This window comes from Scomber scombrus, chromosome 2 (genome assembly GCF_963691925.1).
Source record: "Scomber scombrus chromosome 2, fScoSco1.1, whole genome shotgun sequence".
Taxonomy (NCBI): Eukaryota; Metazoa; Chordata; class Actinopteri; order Scombriformes; family Scombridae; genus Scomber; species Scomber scombrus.
This window is the reverse complement of record NC_084971.1, coordinates 15,113,321-15,139,816: the sequence shown is the minus strand read 5'-3', so window position 1 is coordinate 15,139,816 and position 26,496 is coordinate 15,113,321. Positions and strand designations below refer to the sequence as shown.

Sequence of the window (26,496 nt, the reverse complement as noted above, 5' to 3'; positions counted from 1 at the left end):
ACTGTTCAGTGTTCTAGGGACACAACAGTGGTGTGACAACAGTAGCGTGCTAAACTGTCAATGTTCGTTTGGCTGCCTGGGGCTCGAGGATATAGAGCGACTAACTTTTTTTTTTTAGAAAGCATTGATTAATGATTATGCGTGACACGGTCTCAATTTGCGGGACGCATGAATTGGGCTTCAAACGCTGTGCGTGCACGCGCTACGCGGGACGGGTGGTCACCCTAGTTGCAGTCCATCCTGCAGACAAGGAGCAACATTTGTTATTATTTGAAGTTGTGTGTCTGGCCAGTCCAGTATTCACTCTCCTTTAGTCTCTGGTTTTGTTTCCATTTTAGACGCCCAAAAGTAACTCAGGGAATAAAATATTGAAGTTATAATTTAAATTTAGCCAAAAATGAATGAATACATTTATGTGCAATTTTTTTTTTTTTTTTAATTTTCATGTTAAATTATAAAATATTTGTCTCTCTAGTGGCTAAATGCACAACCATGTTCACCAGCTATATATGGTAAACTAAGAGTTTTATGAACGCAGTGAGAGAAAACACCAATGCTGTAGGCCATAACACCAAAACAATGAGATGAAAGATGGTAAAAAAAAAAAAAGAAAATACAAGTTCCTCTGTATCTCCTAACAGCAGATTTGGTATATGATTATCTGTTCATCGCTATACAGTAGGTGACACCTTTCACATTACAATTTGTTATCCATTGCTAATACAGTATAAAAATATTGATAATGTAGCTTTAATCAGCCCTTATAGATGAAACTCAGATTACATTTGCTGATTTTTATTTTAGCATAGATTTATGTTAAAAAAAACAACAACAAAAACATCCATGTCATTGTTTAGATTTATATTTGGTGAAACCTTAATTTTAGTTAGTTTTAGTTTTAGGTTAAATAAAATGTTATAGAACTCCAAAGCTATTTTCATTTTTGAAAGGTTTAAACATTTTACCACAGGATTTTCACCACAAAGGTTTTTTTTTTTTTTTTTTTTTTTTGGAGGGTGATGGGGGAGTGACTGTAATAAAAAAAACTGTAATATTTTCAGGTCCTGGGGGTAAAGCTCTTTGATGAAGTGCGAGTGAGCTTTTGCACATTTTTTCTCTGCTTCCATAGTATCAGTGAAAAACAATGATTATCCTCTCAAAGCAGAATCAGAAACATATGCCTATCGCAGTGTGCAATCTGTGGCAATAAAGCTTTTGTGGCTGTTTGAACGCATGTAAATTGCATTAAGTCATCAAAAGAAGAATGGTAATATACTGTGAGGGCATATACACTTGGGACTTGCGTTAGATCAAGAACTTCAAAAATTAGTAGTGAGGTATGCAGGCTTCTTACCTCTTCCAAGTCTTTTCCCTTGTGTCTGCTGCATTCCCCTCCTTCTCTCTGAGTCTGTCTCAAATCAGGTATGAGCTCCTCAGCTGCATGACATTTTCAATTTTCAACTTTAAAGTCAAGGATAAGGGGTTTTTTTTTTATCACAAAGGGTTTTAGCAAAGTAAAATTAGGACAAACACCTTGATTAAATACTCAGATTATAATTCTAACTACTGAGTATCAGTGGTCTTATTCTGAAACTGGTGGCACTCACTCACGTTCTCTCCTGTATAGATCCTTGCTTGTGTTGTATTAACTCTCGTGTACATCACTTTGGACAAAAGCATCTGCTAAATGAATTGTATCAACTGCTCAAGGCAAGAGTCGCTTTTAAAATTGAATGAATTGAATGTATTTACTACAGAACTCCAAAGTCCCGAGAGTTTTGTTTGTTTTTTTCCCTCTGCACACAAGTTCATATTTTGAAATAGATTTTTTAAAATGCCTTTGAGGAATTTTGGGGCTCTTTGTTTTCTCCCTTCATTTACCTCCGTTTCTTAAGTGGTATTCCAAACTGAGACATAGTCACTCAGTCATAGGCAAGAAATCTTTTCATCATATTAGAAGTGATGGTTCCAGTCCAGACCAAGACTTGGACCACTTCGAGGTACAATGAATTCAATATTTTTCTCCCCCACTAAAATCTGCACAATGCTATATCAGTTTCTCAAATGTTTGAAATGTACAGAATACCTTACCTAATACTGAAACACACATTTCACAAAATATATAACTTTCTGTTAGTCTGTTGTATAGAGATGAATAAGCTACATCAGGCTTTGAAAACAGACAATACTTTCTAGATTTCAAACTGTGTTTTGGGTATTTTTATGCAATTTTAGCTTTGACCCTTAAGATGTCTCTCTCTTATGTGGGGCCTTACTATTTCTTACTTATTTGCTTTTCCCTTTCCTCTTTCAGGGATGCTGGTGGTGATTGTGCTGCTTCTTATAGCAATCATAGTGGTTGCCGTGTGGCCTGTGTAGCTGAAGAAAACCGCAGTTGTCATGGACCTGTTTTGGATGTCTACAGCTGTACATACACACACACACACACTGGAACACCTTCTCTCCTATGGTTTTATTTTGTGTAATCTTGCTCATCACACACAAAGGTCACTGGTGACTTTCCAATGTGATGTGAAATTAAGACTTTGGTGCGTGAGACAGCACATCAAAATCTTGTCAGTTGGGTGAAACACATTGATGATCCCAAAAGAAAGCTGTTTCTTTTTTTCTTTTTCTTTTTTAATATGTGATGTTTAAAGGTGCAAACTGTCCCGTTCAATAGCTCTTGAAGTGTCTGGCGCATTAAATCAACTATATATCAAACTGTTAAATTGTGTGTAAGCATCTTGAAAAATATTTTTAGCCTTTAATTTGACTAATGTTGACCTAACAGTAGGACTTCCCACAGGTAGCAGGAGCTTTCCTTTAATAAGTCTGTCTGTGGAGTGGATCGAGGCTCACACTGGGTACAGTTATTCCACAAGCTTTGCAATATTCACACTCACTTATATTTACCCATGCATTACTGTAGCAGCTGTAATGTTATCATTTGTCTTGGGATTTTATAATGTTTATAGAACAGCTTTCAGCCAAAACAAACACCTCGACTGTGTTACTGACATGGTTGTTTTCCTTCCTTGTAAATCAATTCAGATTGTAATTTCTAATAAATGACATTTCCAGTTAATAGTCCCTGGACTCCTGTCTGTCTGTGTTTATGCCCGGGGCTCACTCTGGAGGAGGTGTTTTGCAACATGATATTTAGCTCGGGTGGACCTTTGACAAAGCTTCAACATACTGGTGCAACTTTCATACTTCTATTGTAAAATCTGCTATATATTGTTATATAGTGTACTAGTAATGTTTTCAAGCAAATGCTGCCCAGGTTTAGTGTTCATATTTTAGTGGAGAAAACTGACTTTAAAATGTCATTAAATTAATAACTAAATAGATAGAAATCAATTTAGTCAAAGCAAGGAGGCAAATCATTTTTTCAATGTAACAAGAGTTTATTTCAACTGAAAATCTGAATTTAGTTCTACCAGGTTGGTATGTTCAGTAGTTATTATTTCCTTCTTTAATGGCAACGATCTAAACAACCACATACAAAGTAAAAAACAAAGTTGAAAAAGACAATAAAATCCACATGTCTTGTGTCATTAAATATATTCATATATAATAACCATAATATATTAGTACGCATTGTAAAACAACACTGCAAAAATTGCAATGGTGACAACTAAACAACATTTACAATTCATAGTATGAACACAAAGCAATGCTTTGACAGGTATGTGTGTAGCATTTCATCGGGAAGCTTGTCAAACCCTTGCTCAGGAGACGGATCTAAAATTTACAGCATGAGGCTACAGAGACTAGAGAGATGTGATTACAGATTACATTGTGCCAAACAGAAAAATCTAATAAAAGACATTGACATTATGTTGTAGGATTAACAATGAGAGGCAGGAACTTCTAAGAACATGTAAATATATTGTTGTCATCATCAGTATATTTTGTCTTTGCTGGCAGAGCAACCGGCATGTGGCATCATGTTGGACTGATATCACAATCATTTGATCAATTGTACAGAGAAAAATGGGTGCGTTATCAACCCTAAATGTGAATACTGAGTACTTGAACAACAAGGTCATCTGTTCTTTGTATCATTTAACTGAGCCCAGGTGATTTCTTGCATTCCCAATTTGTCATCAGATTCTAGGAGACATTTCAGTTCATTCAGAAAATTCCTCAAATGACTAATGAAGATCTCTGAGAAAGTGGAATAAAAAACATTACTGCTTAAAACAGGAGAGTTCATTGGATTAAAAACTTGTTTAAAAGGTGCATAATGTGATTTTTGTGAGACAACAACTACGAGTAACATTAAAAGTGTTGTTCAGTTTACAGGATGGGCTGAAAGGAACCCCAGTTTATGATAAATCAAATGTACTGTGGGCTTTTACAAACCTGAGCAGTGTTTTTATCACGCATTCCTTGGAGAAATCCAAGCTGAGCTGCATACAAATAAACGAGCAATGTGGTTTGAATCAAGCAGCATCAAAGTGATTGCAATTTCCCCCCATTTCTCCCTCTGCAAGTGTTGAAGTGTAGCGAATGAACGTGACAGGTCAATGGCAGACTGCAGCTCCTGGACTGGTCGCACTGTGTCCTTTTGTGAATGTACAGTCATTCATTGTGTTTCCAAAAGTGCGTGGACTGTAAAGGTATTTATGTACAATCTCACAGTAGGAATTCGAACACATTATCTGGAAGGTTTCTGGGGGCCTGTTCAATGATGAAAACAAGTGCATGGTGGAGTTCAAAAATATGTTTTTTTTTTTTTTTTTTAATTTAAGTCATTGTTGACCATTTTTCTGCACAAGAAGGATGCATGTCTGCGTCACCTAAGGTAAGAAAATTACATTATTTTCATTGTTATTCTTTTTGCTTCCTACAATTGCAACTGATTAAACCAAATTAAATATCTTACTAAATCTTGTCTTGCATGGAAATTTAGCAGGCAGTAGCCACCCGCTTTGTAGTAAGAGGCAGGAGTCATTTAAAAGATTTTTTTTCCTTTGTCTTATTCATACATAAAGATACACTAAAAACATTACACAAAGTTAGTCATGAGTTAGTATGAAGGAATACATTACTGTCTGCATTGTTGCACTTGTGAAATAATATATGCACCTCTGTCTGTATCCTCTGAGAACATGTTGTACCCGCTGCTGCAGTGCAGTAGTTTCACCCATACAACTCGAATGTTGCATCCACTCTGCAATGACCTTACAATGGACATTAATCATTCATCAACCATAATCATTTTGTGGTGGAACAAGAGTGATATTGTCACTAAAATGTAGAATTAAAAAAAAAAAAACATTGATGTATTTTGTAGCCACTTCAGAACCCATATTCATTACAATTTATTTCTGTTTCCCTCTGCCTAAGAGCATCTCATGATTTTGTGAATATTTTCATAGGACTTTTATAACAATCGACGTGGCTGGCCAATTGCCTGGCTTCTGTATGTCAGTTGTTAAACTCCTTTTGGGAATTGTGAAATAAAAGCAAAAGAAAAACTTCACAGTACTGAAAATGAGATCAGTTATTTTAAATGCATTCTGTCCTTCCCCCAAAAAGGGCAAATTTAACATTAGTACTATCAGCAGCACCAGTTATTGAATTGAACATTACAGTCTCAAATGACAACTTTCACATGTAGGTTTGTGCAAATACTGACCCACCAAAATGTATCAGGTTAAAAATGCTTAAGTCATCAATTCTGTGTTGTATCATTGGTTCTCTTCTGTCACTTGCATATTCTAACGCTTTGTAAAAGTTGTAATTGCTAAAAATGTTGGACAACAGATTCCTTGTTTCTTGAGTTTCAGATACCTACATTTGTACACAAGGGAGGAATGGCAACTTTTCTCAACAACTTAACAGATAAATGCACTTGGCATTTCAGTGGCTTAGAAACAATAGTTTTTATGGCACAATTCTGAATGGAGGAAATATTGCTGCCTCGTTCAGATCAGTGAAGACTTTTGATGAAACAAGCTCCCTTCTCAGCTAAGAATACAATAAGAAAACCATGCAGAGGCAAAATTGCAGTGGTAATGAAGTGTGTTTTTTCTGTGTCATTTTTACACCAGCAGAAAATGTCCATAAAATTAAAACATAAAATATAATGATTTCATACTGAGATAAAGAAAATGAACACAAATAACTTTATATACTGGTAATAGGTGCAAATTCGGCAAATCCACAAGAGAGACAAATCTCAAAGTAAAATAAACCATAAAACCAAATCTGCAAGGTGAGCTCCTTCAACAAAAGTTCACTAGAAAAAAAAAATCATCCTAAATAATTCTCTTCATGCTTCTACACAAAAAAGCAGCGACATAAACAGTCTCTTCTCTGTCCATAGTCTCCTGTCTGTCTCTCTTTCCACTCTTTTTTTTTTGTTTTAAATCACCCGCTCAGCTTTTCTCTTTAATTCCTCTCCCTCTCCAACATCCTCTCCATCTTTTCCGCCTATGGCTTCTTGCACTTGCCTTTCTTCTCACGCTGTTGGAACTTCCTGAGCCTGCGCGCCCATGTGTCCCTCCACTGGATAACCAGGCTGCCTTTGTCAGCCACCACTCCGCTCTGGCCAGGGGAGTCCTCGTCATTCCCCAGCAGCAGGTACTTCTTCCCAGGCTTGATCTTGGGACATTTGCAGGCCACATCTTTGGCACGGACCCACAGGAACTGGTCCCCGCGGCGGATGCGGCTCTCACCTTGCTTGTAGACAGAGATAATGTTGACGGTGAACTTCCACCACTCACCAGCCTTGTCTGCCTTCAGAATATGCACCTGGACAGCTGCAGTGTGAGGTTGAAATTGAAGAAAGGAAAAGGAAAAGAGAAAACACTTTTGTGAGATTTTAGTTTAATGCCTTAGACGTAGATTCAAAAGGTTGTTGCTTTAAAACACATAGGTACTTACAGTCTGTCCACAAGTGATTGTGTAATTCATTCGGCACTACCTAGCAACAGTTACACATCACACCACGGTAATCCATGGCAAAAAATACTACTGGCCTTGTGAGGATTTTTTTTCCCCTTTTCCAATAGAATTTCTCTCTCATTAGATAGTTTACCATCATAATACAAATAAGATACAGTAGGTCAACTAACCACCACTCTCCTGCATGGTTATATACAGCTATTTTTATTATTTTAATGAGAACTTGCTCTTTGCTTCAATTTGCTGCATCAGCTTCTCACTGAAAAGTAACCACCACATTCAAATCTGTCACCATGGAAAGAAAGGGTCTTATTTCTTCCATGCGCACTGGCTCTTTTTCCAACTGTGGCCAGTATCCAAACATCAGCAGACTCTGTCCGGCTTTGTAAGCACAAGCTTAGAAACCCTGCTGCTGCAGAGATTGATCTTGTTTCAGCATCCAGAGCTCTGATATCTCCTGTGAGGACTGACTGACTTGGCCTCGGCATCCCTAAAAGCTTAGATTTAGGATGTCTTTTGTTGCAATGCATTAATGCAATAAAGAGTCTTAACTAATTCACTTTGAGCTGTTTGAAACTGCTGTTGGTCACATTTATCACCTATGCAGAAATTATAAATCAAAATTGGCTTATTAATTGGTACCCAGGTTTCAGGGTAAATCACCTCTAAATTACTATCCATGTCCAAAATGGATGACTGAATGTAGTAAAACAAAATTGAAAGACAGTCTGATAAACAGGGCAATGGGAAAAATCTGTTCTGACATCAGGCATCAATACTAACTCAAGTATTACAGCATTGTCAATTAGAGAAATGATAAGATCATGGAAAAACGTGGTAATAGACTACCCCAGACAAAATGGTACCACAAGTCCTTAAATGGACATGCATAAAAATACAGTTTTTATCCATAGTGGAAAAGGCTGGTCTTCTAGCTATAATATACAATACAGCTCCATATGTCCATTACCATTGACAGAGTAGGGTGATTTGTAATTTGATTAGGAGGCAGGGTAGGGCTATTAGAGATGTTAGCTTGAAAGACACTTAGTGATGTCACATGATGAATGAACTGGTGCAGTCCTCAGAGAGGGGAAGGAAATAGGTTTGCCTCTCATGGATCCTTACCTCGCATGTATCAATATGTATTATATTGACCAGATCACTATTAAGTCCCATTACACTTCTCCTATACTTATGGAACAGTTTTTGCAATGAGGCACTGTGTAACAGGGTCATTAGTTTCACCTCCAGCATGGAGTTAATGGGGCTGAACGTTATGGAAGTATAAAGTGTATATCCTGTATCCAGGGCAGATTTTGTTCCATACATACTGGATCACTGCCTTGGGATTCACACTTAATGGATGGTGAAGAGCTAAAACTTTTTCAGTTAAAATGTGGCGTGGTAACCTCCTGAATCAAAAAACCAAAAACTTTTTTTTTGTCTTTTCAACCAAATCTTTTGGTATTCTTGCTGTACCGAGTATCAGTTTTAAAATGTTATGAAGCTGCTTTTAGTTTACGATTTTCCTGAGGACTTGAAATGTGCTTATAATCTCACTTATTTCACATTTTCTACATTTATGTCAGTTAATGTACTTGTGTGGTTGTTTATGTATATACAGTACCCGTCAAAAGTTTGGACACACTTTCTCATTGATGTGAATGGGAAAATGTGTCCAAACTTTTGATTGGTACTGTAGATATATACAGTATGTCTTCTCTTTTTTCTTTTTGATGTTAGTGAATTTCATCATTGTACTTCTTCTACTACTTACTACTTAGGCTTTGTGTCAAAAGGGTCTAAGTGGCTTGTCCTGTGTGACCTGATGGTGACCTCTGCACCACCTTGCACCTACCAGCTGTCACCAGGTGCTATTCTCTCTGTTTGTGTTTGAACAACAACAACTGTACGCTGCAGACACTGAAATGCTCAGAGTAGTTATCCTTAGTATTCTGCTGAGATCAGACATTTCCACCCCCTCCTTGCACCCCCTGCTCCCTCCTGTGGTTCTTTATATGCATCTGTATAGCAACCACAGAAGCTTGTAGCATCGTTTCCCAACGCAGCATGGAGCCCAGCTCCCCTGCTGATCTTTTCAAAACAAGTCCAAAGCTCTTATTCCCTTTCTCTCGCTCTGAACTTATCCTGTAGATTTACATTGTGTTTGACTTTTTGATCCGTTCTGCGTAGTAAATACTGTACTGAGATCTTGTTCTGGTCTGTTATGGATCTTGAATATGATGTTGCAAACTGGACGGATATGACAAGAACTTTTTTTGTGGTTCTCATGTACATTACTCACACAAAGCCTGCAAGATGAGGCAAAAATGAATTATCCTGTACCCAGAAGATGAAGTAAAGCTATTTGGTGGATAGATGGATTATTCGAAATGCTTTTTTTTAAAGAAAAAAAAATCCTGATACAAAAAGCTTTTTATTTACTGTAATTAGATGGCACATATTTCAAAATGTTTATTTTCAACATTTGTTCAATTAAATTCCACTGAACCCCAAAGTTTGTAATATCTCAAGTCAAGTGTCAAGAGCCTTTTCTCCATACCTGCCTCAAACTCTACTCTTTCTATATGACTATTCTGCAAATATACACACACCCATGGGTGCAAAAGAGGAACTTCCATTTGCCCTTTCCTTGAGTGGTACTATCTCAGCCATCAGTACCAGCAGATCCTCTACACTTCACACACGCACAACACATGCCAAATTAGATGGGAGCCTTCTCCGGGCTTCTCCAGGTTGTCTTGGGAGATGTTTGTACATGAGGGTACTCTGCGATGTGTTGAGTGATGGTAACTGTAGCTCAACAGCAGGAAATCCTGATGTCTCTTTTTACCTCTCCACCCTCCACTGGATGCTGCCTGCTGTTATCGTTTGGTAGGTTTAACACAACTGTTGACACATATTTTTGTTATCTATGATTTTAGATCTGCATAGTTGAAATGAAATGTTAACACTACTGTCTGCTATTTAGCCAAACCAAAGAAATGAATGCAGCCGTGTAGCTAATGCATTCACGCATGAACTGGTACATATTTCACAGACGAGGCTATTCTCAGGACATCAGCAGCAACGTATAGGCATTGGTGGAAGAGGAGGTGTCTATAAGCTGACCCCCTAACTCCTACAAATCCCTGCAGAACAAAGCCCAGGCCTGTCCGTCAAGCTGCTGAGGTATGCTGCAGGATGCCGCTGCTTGGTTGACCGGTTCAGCAGCCTGACTTCAATCAGAGGAGGAGACAGAGGGAGGGGAAGAGGGGAGAGGTCATACGTCTTATCCACACCTTGAATGGCGTGGCGGACGGACGGTCACAGGAATGCAGGGAGAAACACATCAGTTGTGGGGGAAGTGGGCCGCCTTAATGAGGATCTCTTATAGAGAGCACCCACTGTCCGTCACACTGCCTTTGCTTTATCCGCTTGGGTCTTAAATGCCTGCTCAGAGACAACCCTCCTCACACACACACACACACACACACACACACACACACACACACACACACACACACACACACACACACACACACACACACACACACACACACACACACACACACCTCAGCCTAATTGTTTATCCTGCCCTTTCTCTCAAACTCCTTTTTTTCCCCCTGTGTTTGTCTGCTTCTCTCTTCCTCCTTGAAGATCTCTGTTTGATCCTTTGTCTCTGTCCCCTGAAAGCTAGAGTAAGCCATCAGTAAAATGCCTCCCCTGTAAACTACAGCAGCTCCCCAGCAATAGAAAGCTAGACTGACATGTATGAGATGGGGAGATATACTGGGCTGAGGCATAAATGGATAAACATATGGATATCCCAAAGAAAAAATTGGGTAGGTTCAGTAAGTGTAGCTAAACAGTCCAGTCAGGAGGTTGTTCACTTTCAAAGGTTTATCAGTGTATCTTTCCTCTTTTTAAATGTTACAGTTTTGAATTTTAAACTGAGAAATGAGAATTTGCCTTTAAATTGACATTATCACTGTTTATACAGCAATTTACAGTGGAAGCTTTTATCAGAATTTTCTCTTATGATTTGTTTGTTTCTTGTTTTCTGTTTGTCCTGCCAACTCATTCCTTTTCCAATAGCAGAATGAGAAACATGTTGAAGTTATCTACCTGAGCCAAGTCAATGAAAAAGTAAACCATGTGTTTCTTCCATTAGAGCACATGTTTTTAAGATTTCCTGTAAAAATCAATGTTAATCCAAGTCATTAAATGAGCTGTGTGTCATCCATTGACTCACCGTAATCTTTCTTGCAGTACTTCTTCATGTTGATTTTCAGTTTGCCTTTAGATGCTTTGCAGTAAGAGTCACAGTCTGTAAGCAGAGAACGAGAGAAAATATTGATTATATATGTAGGAATATGATTTCATTTTTTTAATTAATTGAGGAAAATTATGTGGGCCTACAACACAATGATTTTTAATTACTTTTTATTTAAAATCAGGTCAATTGATCCCAGAATTAGCCACAAAAAATTGGTCAAAAAAAAGAAACCAAATACATAATTTGACAGTCTGATAAATAAAAATAAATATATAAAGATTTTTTAAAAATGACACAAAAACAATTACATGTAACTACTTAGAAATTAATTCTCTTCATACTCTGATGAAGACTGCCAAAAACACAGATTTATCAGCTTACTGATCGTAAATAAAATTCACCCAAAAAGTCCACAAATCAGGTGATTTTTTTTTTAGATACTGCTCTATTTTTGGGAAATATAGACATTTTGAAATTGCTCTCCATGTAAAAAAAATTCTCACCCACTCTGTATTGCTTAACTTCTATTGCAAAATAAAGAATCAACAAAATGCTAAACTTTTAAGAGGTAATCCACTGTAATGCAAAAAAAATCAACAAATCAAGTAAATATTCCATTACATATATAGAAAAATGTTAACAGCACAAAATATATGTTGAAATCACGTTATGGGCTCGAAATCTGATGCATTTCAAAACATTTGCACGTTTAAGAATGGAGAAGAATGTGAAATTTATAACAAACCATAGAGGCCGGGCGTTAAATTAGTAGTACAGTTAAAAAACAAATCTGTTATGAACTTCATACTTTACACCACGTGGAAGTGCATGAAATATTTTCCTCAGGTGAGCCAACATTTTGGTGTAAGTTGTGTGGCTGTAGCAGGTATGTCAAAGTTTTAACATTTTCAAAGTTTCTGGTCCAGACTGCTGTTTATGCATAATGACACTTGCTGGCAAATATACTGTGGGTTACTGATTGACACACTGGTTTAATTGTGATGCACTGCAAAGACTCATGCACTGCAGTGTAATTATGTGTCGGCGTTAGTTGTGGTGGAAGTAATTTACCCTCTACCCATCATGTCTGATAGTGAGGACCTCTGAATGGAGCTGACGCACTTATTCGTACTTATTCCCTGTCAGACTGTGGGAATGAGTCAGGCTTATGCAGACCACCCTCCACCCACTTCAACCCCCTCACCTCCCTCCAAATCTCACCTCACTTGTCACCTTAGCCCCCGACCTCCTGAAAAAAACAACAACAAAAAACCCCCCAAAAAAACCTTGGATCACTTCAAGGCCACACCGAAGACCATGTCAAACTTTTGCATTCATGGCAGTGTGGACAGGGGAGAAAGAGCACTGGGGGCCGGGAGCTATTCAAGGGAGTGGAAGGGTAGGAGTGTGAAGGGGGTCAATGCCACACAAAGGGAGGTCAGGAAGGGAAAATTAGCCATCCATGAAGCGTTAGGCAGAGGACACTTTTTGGGAGGTTGGGTGGGGAGGGGTGTTCGCTCTGGAGCTATGAACAATAAATACCTAACGCAGGCAAAGGGGTCACCCAAATCTCTCTACAGCCTTCTGCTGTGACTCTTATGTATATGCATACACCCTTTGAGATTAGCTGAGTGAGCACTAAAAGTTGATTTTAGCTTCATTCACCATCTGGATAATTTTACTGCAGAAAATTATGCAGATACTCAGTGGACAGACATAACTAATATAATAATGTATTATAATAATAAATAGCTCTTTATTCAAGATATGCAAATACATAAGACATGCAAGTTTCTAAATCGAAAACATATTGACACCAGAGAGTCCACATGTTCTAGGAAAAAAATGTACACCCCCCCACCCAACATCATTTTGTTGGCACCCATGGGAATTGTGTATTAAAACTAGCCTTGCTTCTTGTCCAAACAGATCAATGAGGATATTGCAGTTGCCATCAAGTTTTATGATAGATTACCAGGAGGTGAAGGAGGCAACAGTACATCCCTCCCTCCAGTTTGCTGGCACCAGCGAGTATGTAACGTCAGTGATTGCCCCATGCTATGTTATCACACTGCCAGCCACTTACAGTGAACGCCAAAATAACATGATGTGAGGCCAAATCATAGAAAAAAACACTAACTTTTTCTTCTTTTTCTCTGCTCTTAGCCCTCTCCCAACTGGCAGAAATTGGATCCAGAGTACTGACTTGGTTTACACTTCAGTGCTGCAAGGTATAATGAGTATAGTAAAAGAAAAGCAGGGAGGAAGACATCGATGGACAGCTGGTAGTATGGTGGAGGAGAGTGATGGGGTTGTGGAAGAAGCATTGGAGCTTTCAGGCAGCCTGAATATGAACAAACTTCATTGTTGTGAGCAGATCTTTGCTCCATGCCTTTACTCTCCTTTATACTCTATTTGAATGAGGTTGCCTGGGGAACACTGTGACAAGAAAAAATGCACCCAAAAAAAGGGAAGGAGGTGGGAGAATGGATACTGGTAGAGAGCAAAGGGGTGGAGAGGTTGACCAAAGAAAAAAAAGAAGCAGACAGGAGTGAAGTTTATCAGGGGGGTGGGAAGAAGAAGAAGAGGAGGAGGACCAGGATTTTAAGCAAAACCCTCAAATCAGCAAAAAGCCCAAAGCTGGTAGCCTCACGAGCTGGCTAGCAAGGCCACAAAGCTGGTGCTGCTGGTAGTAAATAGAGAGCGTAACAAAAATAGGCAAAGTAAATGAAACAGAGGAGTCTACAGTATATGAGCTGGCCCTGATTACCATGTAAATGATAGAAGGGGGAGCTGTGGAAAGGACGCTTTGTTTTCTCATAACCCCCCTTGATGCCATCATGATACTTCCCTTTGATAGCCTTTCGTTCCCCATTAGTGTACCCCTGAGACACAGCTCTGGGCCCCGCTGAGAGAACCCCAAGATCCCCATTTAGGGCCAGGCAGTCCCCTACGGTGAGGACAAATGTTCCCTTTGTGCGCATGTTACAGGCAGGGGAAGTGGGAGCAGTCCTGTAGCACTGAGCTAAAATGTGCTTTGGGTGTTCTGAGCAGATGTAGTTACTACAGCGCTTTGTTTCCTGCCTTTCAGAGCACTGAGAAGTACGTAACTGAGAGGTGGACCATTGGCCCTTCTATCAAAGTGCTGTACAACCCTTTAAGCTAATCGTTTTCATTTGGGATGCTTCTTACTAAAGTTCCTTCGATAAGATACAGTACTGTACAGATCTGTGTATGTGAGCCAAAACTTTACAGTGCACATAGAGGGAAACAAAACTAGCCTCAGTAGACAATAATACAGTAACATATTGTTAAACTTGTTGTAGACAATGCTGTGCAAAAATTTCACTCTGGATTTGTTTAGTTTGCTTACTGACCCTTCACATCAAGTAAAAGGTACCATAACCAAAATGAGCCAGGAATCTTAATGACCAAAACACAACAGAAACTATAAGTCCATATATTTCAATCAAAACTGTGATTCGTAGCAGATTTAATATATCAGATCACCTGTTAAACTACAACAGGCAACTAAGGAATTCAGAAGAATCAAGACCAAAAAATAATCCCTTAATATCTCTCTAAATGACCAATACAACATGTCAAACAAGGAAAATAAAGAGCCTAGCCTGAGATTTAGGATACACATAGCAATAATCAGGAATAAGACATTTTGGAATGCAAATCAAGCAAACATATGTTATAAAAGTGTAGACAATTACACAACAATGCTGGTATGCTAACAATTATACATTTTAGCCAGGAAAGAGAGATTTATGGAGTCAAAAGCTCAGTTTCATGAAAGCAATTGTTTTTTTACACAAAGATTGCAAATTGTATGAGTGTCCCATTTCACAAATGATTGTCTCTTGCAAAATGCAGATACATTCGCAAGTCCAACATTTCTATGCATGCTCATGCATAAGCTGCAAGTATTGTGTTCCCTAGGATTTGTTAAATTAGCAATTTAACAAATTAGTATGCTTTAAAATTGCAGTGAATCTATTTATAAAGATGTCTATTAGTTTAGAAGTTTTTACAAAATTATTAACACTTCCCTGAAGGTAATCGTTTCTACAAGATAAAATGTATGGGTCATGGTAAGGGGGTGCATATACACCAAAGATGGCAAGCTGCCCTATTCCCTGAACATCAAAGTTTCAAGGAGAATTTTCTTTGCATTTGGTTTAATTTCACACATTAAGATGGCATTTCCTTTCTGGTTAAAGGCCTTGGCACATATGCAAAAACAATGCATATGCACAAAAAGCACAAACTGTTATTTATAAAACAAAATGTGAAGTGAGAATGCGCGCACCTCACACACTCTTTAGACCAGGCATACACGTTTTTCTAAAGTGGTTTGAGAGACGGAATCATTTAGTAAAACTTTGTAGATAACCAGCTACACTGATTGTGTCATTTGCGTTTCCACAGAGATTTGTAAAATGCCAATCAAAGGCCCTAATGAATGTGCCTTAATGGTGAGACACATTGTAAAGTCAGTTTATATGAGCATTGCAAACTAATCTTTGATTACTTTTCTGACATATCACTGCTGACAATGATTTACAGTCCAAGTAATGAATTAACAATATGGACACTAAAAAGAGCTGCACAGTTGTGCGTTATGACAGCTGTTCTGCTGTGGGAGAATCTTGCCGGTGCAGCACAATCTGTCAAACAGCACTTTTTATTTCAAGTTCGTTCCATTGACAGGTGTACAGACAGGTGGAGCAGGCATCATGTTGATATGAAAATAGCTGGTTCAGGACGTCTTCATCCATTTATGGCTAATTGTGGGAGTGGAAATTAAGCTTATGCACATGTGCCTAGTTTCACAATGATTGAAATGTATAAAACAGAACTATATGTACACACAGCTTTATAAATCTGACAAAAATAATGTCTATGTATGTTTCTGGTTTTGTGCAAAGACACAGCTTTAGTCATGAATCTACACAGAGTTTTATGCATCTGGGCCCCTGGGATAGATCTATGCTTCTGGTCCCCTTACAAACCAGATTACAAACATCCTGTTTACACTTGGCACTAAAGTTATCTTGGAGTGATCAGATCACCCTAAAATAACCTCTACATAACACATTAATTCATCCTGAGTTTATTGAAGGGGGATGCAAATGTTAAGGCTATTTTGGATCTGGTCAGGGCTTCCTGTTTAGGCGCACACAGTATACAGCTTAGTATACAATGTCAAGTAACTCTGACAAGGTTTTAAAGTCCAAGACAATGCCCCCAAAAAATCCACCATCATCCTTTTGTATGGCACAAACAGTACAAACCTTTTTTTTTCTGTTCAGCAGCGCTCACGGTTTCCTGACAGATAAAATCAAATGTGCATGGGTACTGAAATCTGATCACAAGTGGTCTCTTAAGGCAAGTGTGAACGGCAATCCATCTCAACCATGTCGACACGCTCTGGATATATCTAGATACAAGATACTCAGTGCAGAACATGACCGCAGAGGCTAAGCGGTATCAGAGGTACCAGAGCAGTGAGACAAGGAGGTGAGAATGACGGCCCAGGAGGAGGGCTTTCTCCCCTGAACTAGACTGATTGAGAATCAAATTGCGGCAAATAAAGCATGTAATTAGATTATGGAGCCCAATGTGCTGCTCTGCTCTGTTCTTAGCTGTTCTACCCTGCTCTGCGCTGGGCTGCTTACACCACAGCCACAGTTTGGATCCTGTCCAACAAAGACAGAGAAAAAAAGGAGAGAAAGAGGGAGCCCCCCTGGCCCCCCCCTACACTTGTTCTCTCACTGTATTGTCCAAAACTAAAAGATGGTTTGTTTTAGGCAGACAGCAAACAGTGAAGAGGCGGCAAGAATTCTTGACCTGATTTTAGATTTTACTTTCCGGTGATGTGCAAACACTCCAGATGAGTTGTTACTGTAACTGATGAGTTTCATATGAGTCAGCGGGGACTCCTGTTTGTTATCACTCAAAGAAAAATAGAGAGAAATCAACCCTGCCAAGGTTTCCATGACATTAAAAAGGGTTTCAAGCACCAAAAAAGTAAATTGCATGCAAAAGTTTCATATTGATAATGAGAACTTGAGATTATTGTGTAAGAAGATTGGTGGAGTCACCGAGTACCAAACAGGGTGTGGGAGGCAAGACTCATGTCCAAAAAATCCAAGGTGGGGTTCGCCACAGATTCTGATCACTTCCAGCCTCAGACAACACACACATTTATGGCTGAACCTTGTTAACCGTATGAGCCTCATCATCGTCACTCCAATTCTCCTTCTCCTAATCATCATTAGTTGCTTTCACATCCTGTGTATCCTGACAGGCCTGGGCGGCCATCGCAGGTCATCAGCGGTTAATCTCCTCCACATTTCGTTGCCGTGCAGACGTCTCTGTCACGACCCGTGGGAGTGGCGACTCACACCATCCGTGACCTACCAGCACAATGTGTGTTTTGTCTGGGCCACACCATCGGAGTTATTCTCCATGCATTCCAGCCCTCCGTGTGGTCGAGAGGGGGAGAGCTCTGCTGCAGGAGACAAATTAATATCCACTCCATTTTCCCTCACACCCTCCTTTCACTCCCCCAAAAAACGTCCCCCCGTCGTTCTCTGAGGCGCAACGAGGCACCTGCCTAACAGCTGTCAGCCTAACATCCCCTTGTCTCACACACACACACATGCACACACACACACACACACACAAACATGCATGCACATACACATTTTCTCGATTCCACATATCTTTCTACATTTCTTAACTGATTCCCTAATCCACCCTCATTTCTTCAGTATCTTCGTTCCCTCCATACTGTTTTCGTATTCCCTTTCTTATATACTTCCATTTTTTTTCCTTTCATGCTTTTAGTTTTCTATTATGTGATTTTCAACTTTCCCTTTTTTCATTCTCTCCATTATCTCCTTCCTCTTTTATTTTCTTTCTTTCCCTTTTGTCAAATATATAGGACACCCTTTTCCAAAGTAGCCTGTCCTGTAACTTCTCTTCTTTTTTTTCTTCTTCTTCTTCTACTATTAAACATGTGTCCATATTGCATTTTTATGTGTATTACTTACACATTACTTAATTACTGAGAAATGGTTTATTGCTGAATTGCTTTGTGTATTTTCCTTTCATATAAAGCTATTTTTTACAGTAATATTATTTACTCTGGTGTAGGTACTTTGGGTGGGATAGAAAACGTTGTTCGATGCTCTGATAAAATTACCACATCTGTTTGCAATCACGTATCGGGTGATATCATAGCTGTTCAAACACCAGGCTGAGCAGAAGTGTGTTTGTTGTGCAACCTTCTGAGGAGGCAACATATGCATCCTCTGAGCCTTGAGCCAGCTTAGTCTGGTCTGTTCTTGGCTATTCATGATTCTGACATGACCAACGCAGGATGTCCATCAAGGTGCTCCACCTTGCGATCTGCTTGATTTCAAACTCTCTGGGCTGAGGAGATTTGTGCCCGTTACACATACGAGGAAATTCCCAGAACTCTCAGCGTGATTAGATTATGTGTAGCTACATGGTCTGAATCATTACACAGTCTCCTTCAGGTTGTGTTTATGTTAGTTCAGTGACACGGTTTAACCAATTGGGATTACGAGAAGAGATTTTTTTGTTTTAAACCAGCATGTAGGAACAGGCCAAGATGTCACATAGCATCAGAGAAATGGTTACGGTATAGTTTTCATACTAGAGACCACAAAATGTTTGTTTTTTGATGATCAAATATTCCAACAAAAATAAATCCTATTAATGTTATATTTTTAACTGATCAGTTTAGACTTTGTTCATGTTGATAAAGTGACATGGGTCCTTCTCTCACTTACCCAGTAATCCCTCAATGAGGTGAAGTAAATTTCCTATACCCCAAAAGTGGACCTGGAGTCCTGACAAGGGGGCCCAGAGAAACTCCAGATATTCTAGCTCGGCACCACCCACAGTGTTATGTGAAGACAAAGCGTGAAACAGAGGGAGAAGAAGGAGGTGGAGGAAAGTGAAAAGAGACTGAGAGAGAAAAGAAAAGAGGTGGAGGAGGGTTGGGGACCAGCAGTATCTTGACTGTGCTGTCAATCCAAGCTGTCCGGGAAATGTTTAGGGACCCCAGAGGGCCCGACAACAGCTGCAGGAGCCTCTTGCACGCACTCACGTGCACATATATACACACCTTGGGCCTCCTGCAACGGCCTGGCTGACACTGATGAAAGCTGCTGCTTGCCAGATGACTTAACTTTTTCCACCACGAGGCCAAAGGACAAAAGCACTGCTTTATTTAACAGGGTTTTCACAGGTAGTTCTATTTATTAAGTATGGGTATTTATTTATTTTGTTTCCATTCATTTATCTTTCATTTATGCGAGGAATTGTGCAATTGCAATTAAAGAAATGGACAAGTTTATTCATCAAAAAAGGGCATCTCATGTTGCTGGGCAATAAACCAAATACATGAAATTGACAACACTATGAATATCTTAATCTTTCAAGTTTACTCATATGAAGATATTCAATAAATAGACTAGGTCCCACATATATTCTATATAATTCAACTGTAAATAGTTACAATTAACCATTAACATATCCAGAAATCCAACCAATGAATATTTTCACAGATCAGTACAGGTGTCTAGATTCTCTGTGACAGTTATACAACATTAATCAGATGCAAAAAATAAAATAATTAATTAATCAGAAATTATCTGGAACAAGAATTAAATAATAATGTTAAATGTATCTTTACCAGACTAATTTTGACAACTTGTCATGATATACAATCACAATGTCACATGCCTTTAAAAAAAAAAGGGCAGTGAAATCAGAGCCTCAGTGTGTTGATAGTGTATTGGCTGTCTATGTATACCACAGTGTTACAGTGTAATTTTAAACAGGAATAATCTGGTAAAATAATTTTTTTAAAAAAGAAGCTTTATTGAATCCTACACTGAAGTACAAGTTCTCCCAGTCAGTCCATCTCTCGCTTCACTGCATCAGACAGGAAAGAGTGGGGAAAAGGGAGACTGGAGAGATGAAAAAATCATCAAATCAAGCAAACTGCCAGGGCCCCACACTTCACGTTAGACCAACATCTCACTGTGCCGCAGTTACACTGATTAATTGCGAAAGTGTGAGAGATTAAAGGAGGCACTTCCCAAGGTTGCTGCTAATGGGTTTAATATTCATGAAGCCCTAATAAGGAGGGGGAAAAGGCAAGAGGGATCCAATTTATCCTGAACTCTGTTTTTACACTATTGGGGTGAGGCATGGAAGTACTGCAACATCCCATATCTGTGTATACTGTATACACTTCCACAATATTTTCCTCATTTGTCCCACAAGGCCAGATGTGTTTTAGCAGATGTGTAGCATAAAGATAAATACACAAACAATATCAGATGTTTGACTCACCTGAGGGCTCCTCTGTACTGCTGGCTGGAGTTGTAGGAGGTGTAACTGGAATCTCTGCTCCCAGAGAAATGTGACATACACAAAGAAAGATCAATTCCATTACATTGTAGATCAATATACATTATGTGTGTTTGTGTGCATGCATGTTGGTACCATATATAAATGAGCATTTTTTAAAAAGAAGAAAAAAAGGTAAAGCTGAAACAAATGTAACGCCAAAGTTCTGTGATTTTTCTTTTTTCAACAGACAAGTTTTTATTATTATGCTAAATGCAATTTCTTTGACAGCTAATTGTAGACTGCAAATGTATACCTTACTGATAAAGAATGTTTTCTTCTTTACTCAAACAAGTAAACTCACATACTTTTCCCTGATCCTACTTTGTTGCATTCTTTGTCTCTCTTCCCCAATTTTGTTTTCAGGTCTGTATGATGAGGGGGATATGATGTTGCACCTTGATGTTCTCATTCATCTACTGCCAATTCCCCCCCCCCCCCCCCCCCCCCCCCCACTCTTCATTTATAAATTTCAAGCCTCTCTCATTTCTGCTGTTACAGCCCCTCATCCACAAATGTCATAACCAGTAAGCCTTCTTCCTGCATTCTACAGACCAATCACATGTTGGATGCCATCTACCTGCTGGCTCTTTATCCCCACCAGCATCTAGACTCCACCAAACCTTCTCTCCATTGTTATGTTACTTCAAATTAGTATTGCTAATCATTTTCTGTTGATGTTTCATTATTGAGGTGTTGTTTACACGTCTTCTTTTCTTCTCTTTGTTTGTAGTTTTGCTGCTGTGGAAAAACTACAACAGTGCTGTTGGCAGTTTGGATGTCCTGAGACTTGATTCTCTCAGCCCTCCTTCATACTCCGTTGTATTCACAAGTGGGTAGGAAGTTGACACTGAGGGAAACCATGCATGAAGAATGGCCCTCTTATCTCCAAAGGAGCAGGATGGCAACAGAAGATATAAAACACACATAATGCCTTTTTATTATTGTGGACAGGGGGGAGAAGGGCGACTTCAAAAAGTCTGCACAGAGCAGCAAGGGGGAATATAAGGACAAAAGGCAAAAAAGCAAAAATGTATCAAAGATGCATGCAAAGAAAGAAGCTGACACATTGAAGACAGAGGTGCAAAACAGTGGTGGTTTCAACTGTGCACAGGTGAAGACTTTGTGTATGAGAGAAGAAAGAAAGAATCAAGTCTTTTTGATCAAGTGAAATCAGATTTTCTCAGCTCTGATTGAGCTTCCTACTTTGAGAACATACACATTTATGTCTAATGAGCATCATAAATCAGAATCTGTAGAATGATGTGTACGCTTGTTGTTGACTTGTGGGTGTAATGAGGCCTTCTCCCATGGCGGATTGGTCTATATAATGACAAGAAAAACAATTACTACCAAAACAATGGCGCCTACAGCCCAGAGGTCCCTTTGCTGATGTCGTTTATCAGCCTTCCTCCATCAGCCTCCATGCGTGCCAGTTCAAATAATGAGCCTGTTTCTCACAAGTGACTTGTGTAGATTTATGGCTGACAGCCCTGGAAGGCGTACATAAAGTCAAAGATATAATATGACTCTCAGTTAAACTAAAACTTGGCAAGCACTATCGCTGAATCTAAAGGACGGCTGTTAGAAATTAAACTAGATTACACATTGATCATCAGAGAGGGACTTCATTTCCACCTCCTGCATGTTTGACACTTCAGCTCTGACTTAAAATTCCCAGGAAATCAGAGATTTTGATTTAATTTTTTCCTTAACTGGACCTCAGCCATGCATATCCACATAGAGGATTATTCTTCATAAGCATTTTAATCCCTAGTATATAATTACAATAGCAAAAGCTCCGATTAAATGGTGTTGTTTTCAGAACGAGACAAAAGCTACAATCAATAAAATATCCATAAATTGTCATAAGCTGTGGTGAATTGATTCTGTGGGGCTTCCACTCTTCAAGTACAGGCCTTCCCTTAAGCAAAACTATATATTTTCATCATTTTGACAACAATACAAGGATATTTTTTGTCTTGCAAATGGTAAGTGGATGCTGAGAACAAGATCGATTTTGTAATTCAAACCAAAGCTTGCGGCAACTTTATCTAAAACACTTTGGGACTTGGAGATGCTGCTTTGGATTTTTACTCAGATTTATGGAGAGCGATGTAGCTACTGGACTGCACCACCGTAACCTTGAGGTTCTGTTTAATAGTGTGTTTATTTAAACTAGCAGATTTACTGGTCAGAGCAGCGACAGTCAGACACTGAAGAAAAGATTAGAGGATTATTTGCCGTTACAGTGTATGTTTGTGTGTGTTTAGCGTGTGTATGTGTGTGATTTTGATGCACATGTGTGTATCATCACGTACTTATGCAGGGTGCAATGGGCGAGCGGCTCTGCTGGTAGCCTTTAGCACAGCGGTTGCACGTGATACCAGTCACGCCGTCTTTACAGGGACATTGTCCTGTGGTTTGGTTACAGGTTTTGCCAGCAGCACCCACGGGATGGCAATCACATGCTGTGAGGAAACAGGAAGAAAGAGAGGCACAGTGAGTGGTCACGCACACACACACAGGCGCACACACACGAACACACACACACACACACACACACACACACACACACACACACACACACATACACACACACACACACGCATGTGAAGAGATACAAACATATACTATCTACAGAGAGTGCAGGTGGGTATGCAGCAGCAGTGATGGCAACAATAATAGAGTGGTGAGAGACAGGTGGAGCGTGCACACAGAGAAAGAACAAGTCCAACACAACACCACAAATCTCGTTTTGCAGCCAGTGTGGCATCATGACTGACAGAGCAACACATCCCCAAGTTTATTTCTTGACATATTGGCACTGTTTGCTAAATAGCTAATTAGAAGCTGCCACGACACAGAATCTGAATCATCATGAATCACAAATATGTCTGCATGTGTTTGTGGCTGTTTGGCCTTGATGTGCATGTGAGTGTTTGAACGCATTGTGGGACTGCAGCTGTTTGTGTGAGGTAAAGAGAAAGAGTTGCGCATGTTTACCGAATGATAATATAATGAAGGATAATCCTAATTGTCTGTTTCTGATTAAGGCCAGGCTTTGAATGTAAGCCCAAAAACGTCTGTCACACTTCCTTCCAAACTGGGGGGTCTATCGAACACACATGCTTCAGGAATGTAATCATTTTTCAATTGTTCGCCCCAATCCAAGCCTTTCATTTATTTCACAGCCAAACCCCTGTCAGGTTTGAAATCGGTGTTGAATAATAGTTGTCTAAGAGTTTGATCCTTTTCATATGGTTTTGGATATAAATAGTAGTGGCTCTCAAAAGAAGAGGTGGTTGAATTAATAGTCTTCCACACAGACCCCGCCAGTCTAATCCAGACCAGAACAGACAGTCTAATATATCACCATTTCCACTTTTTACATGAAAATTCTACAAAGCCAAAAAAAACATTGTTTGTTACCAAACTGTCACCACTTTATCCCTCAACCTTAAGTGTCATATTTTCTGTTTATTTCATATGGAAAACCAGTGATGCTGACTTTCAGCCTCAGGGTTGGGCCGGTTCTGCTCCTTTGCTGCCCCTCCTTTAAGATTTTTTTCTGCGTTGTGTCACTTGTCACTCTGAAAGCCTTCAAAGGCGTAGCTGAATTATTTACTTTGAGGTTTGTGGGGGTATTTAGTGGCTTGGCCTGTTTCGGTTTTAACCACACAGACTGTTCAGCCCACAGTACTAAATTACAGCTTCAAAACAATCTGTTCATTTTCTGCCCATTGCATAGAAATTAGACTTCAAACTACAGATGTCAAAACACATTTTAATTAATAGTGAAGCTCATGCATACAGTCAAAACACTGGTTTCTACTGTGCATTAATATAAAGGATTAAATAGTGGATTCAGACTGTGAGAACAGATGTTATTTGATTGTTTCTGTGTGAATCTAATTTAGCTTATAAAAGATGAAGTGTCAGTTTTAATGCATTGTGCTCTTTATCTTTACTTCAACCTCAAGTGTTGATTTGGGTTGTTATTCAATCTCGGAGTCAGGCTGTATGAGAGACGAGCTCTCTGGGATATCCACATTACAGCCATCCTCAGGGAAAACACTGCTGTAAAGTGGTAATATAATACGCTATCTGTTCTCTTTATGATTGACCTTTGACTTTTAGAAACAACACAGTTGTTGTTTTGTAAGACATTTTGACAAGTGAGGTACTACAACACAACTCTATCCTCTGTGAAAAGTCCATCATTTTTAGGATGCTCTGAATTTCAGCAGTCCACCTCTTCTCTTCGCTATCTCAAGCTCTCTCTCTCTCTCTCTCTCTCTCTCTCTCTCTCTCTCTCTCTCTCTCTCTCTCTCTCTCTCTCTCTCTCTCACTTTTATCTCTATTGCCTGTTTCCTGTGATTCAGCTTCTGTTGCAGCTCTTATCTCTCCTCAGTGTGTGAGTATTTGGGCTTTTTGTCTTTTCTTATCAGACCCAGAAGGCCTCCTTAAAAGTGTGTGTACCTATTAGTACCTTTATCAGACCAATCTGTCACTGCTTTCATTGCTTAGTTATGTCTATCTCAGTGGGAGGAACAACACACACACACATGGCCTCAGGAAGTCTTATAAGCAGCGTGGAGGCCTGTCTAGCACGTCTTCAGGCCTGTAAATTTAGGAGTATGTCAGTGGTGTTCGAGGTAAAGGAGGGCAAAGTGCGTCTTTCCTCAAAGCTTCAGAGAGCTCAGGTTATATTTTTAAGAGCCTCTGCCCAGTGACCACAGCTGAGAGCCTTGAGCCTGCCAGTAAATCAAGGTGCACAGCACATGGTCTACAGGTGGGAAACACTTGGCCACTCTCCTCCCCCACATTTGGTCTTCCTCATTGACTGGCTGTCCAGTTAGATGACAAATTGTTTGACTCTCTGGAAGGATGACCCACCTATTGGCTAAAGGGCTGCCTTACTTTGGGGGTGTGAGTGAGAGTTTCTGGTTTAAGTGTAAGTCCACTTAACGGTTAAGTGGCTGCTTCGTGGCTACTCCAGATGGCTCAGGGAGATATGGGGACAACAGTGCAAAAAGGATGTTCCTGTCTCACATTTTCACAGATGTTTATGATAAGAAGTGTAGGTGTGTATAAGAGTGCCTGTGATCCTTACTTAACAACATATATCTGTGTCTGAGTGATTAGTCCTGTATAACTGTCACATTACTTGATGAAGACAGAATTCCTAACACTAAGGGAAGCTCTTGGCGCCAGGAGTTGCATAAAAGAATGAAAAATGTTCTTGGTTAATGGGGAGAGTGGAAGGCTTTTTCAAAGGCGGGCAGGCTTGAGTCTGAGATTGCACAACGTGAGAATTTTGAACTCTGCCAATCGTTTACCATAAAGCTGGTGTTTGAAGTCTAAACTCCACTCCCCCGATTTGGTTTTAGAGTTTGGAGCCAATAAGAATAATTTGTTGGCCCTGGAGTGAAGCCAAGCTACCCACGCATGTGTTCTATTATAATTAGGTTTCTGCTCCTCCACAAGTATCTTTGGAGAGCAGAGAGAGACTGTGTTATTGGGTTGTTGTACTACACATAAACATCTTTCTAAATGATGTGTTTATCTAATAGAGGGCGTGTCTGACTTGTTGTGTTGTTTAGTGTTTTATTGATTAGACAAATAGGCTGCAATGCCCCAAACATTGTGGTTTTGACCACAGAAAGTGCCTTAAAAGTTGGACATGAGCTTATTTTGTAAATGATGTTTGATGCATTAACACTACACATGTGTGGTGTTCTAATTGGAAACATGCAGATATCAGAAAACCCTCTGGAAATCCAAAACTTAATGTGAAGTCATGAAAAACAATATTTTTCAAATCCAAA

The 26,496-nt window shown here is 39.4% G+C and overlaps 3 protein-coding genes across 4 annotated transcripts in view; 1 reads left to right on the top strand and 2 right to left on the bottom strand.

Annotated features, from left to right (window-relative positions):
* The window catches only part of stx8 (syntaxin 8), a 45,762-nt gene extending 42,680 nt beyond the window's left edge, over window positions 1-3,082 (top strand). For both annotated transcript variants that reach the window (XM_062428171.1, XM_062428170.1), the window contains exon 8: window positions 2,315-3,082. In XM_062428171.1, the coding sequence (XP_062284155.1) occupies window positions 2,315-2,379 (65 nt within the window). In that variant the 3' untranslated portion in view covers window positions 2,380-3,082. The remainder of the gene's footprint in view (window positions 1-2,314) is intronic.
* zgc:174863 (uncharacterized protein LOC100136852 homolog) overlaps window positions 1-25,873 on the bottom strand; it is a 304,874-nt gene extending 279,001 nt beyond the window's left edge. Inside the window, exon 1 of the mRNA XM_062428168.1 lies at window positions 25,863-25,873. The gene's annotated coding sequence lies outside the window, so the exon portion shown is untranslated. The remainder of the gene's footprint in view (window positions 1-25,862) is intronic.
* Window positions 5,281-26,496, bottom strand: part of ntn1a (netrin 1a) — a 60,373-nt gene continuing 39,157 nt past the window's right edge. Inside the window, exons 4-7 of the mRNA XM_062428166.1 lie at window positions 22,987-23,136; window positions 20,609-20,662; window positions 11,180-11,254; window positions 5,281-6,776 (exon numbers count right to left, since the gene is read on the bottom strand). Of these exons, the coding sequence (XP_062284150.1) occupies window positions 6,448-6,776; window positions 11,180-11,254; window positions 20,609-20,662; window positions 22,987-23,136 (608 nt within the window). The 3' untranslated portion in view covers window positions 5,281-6,447. The remainder of the gene's footprint in view (window positions 6,777-11,179; window positions 11,255-20,608; window positions 20,663-22,986; window positions 23,137-26,496) is intronic.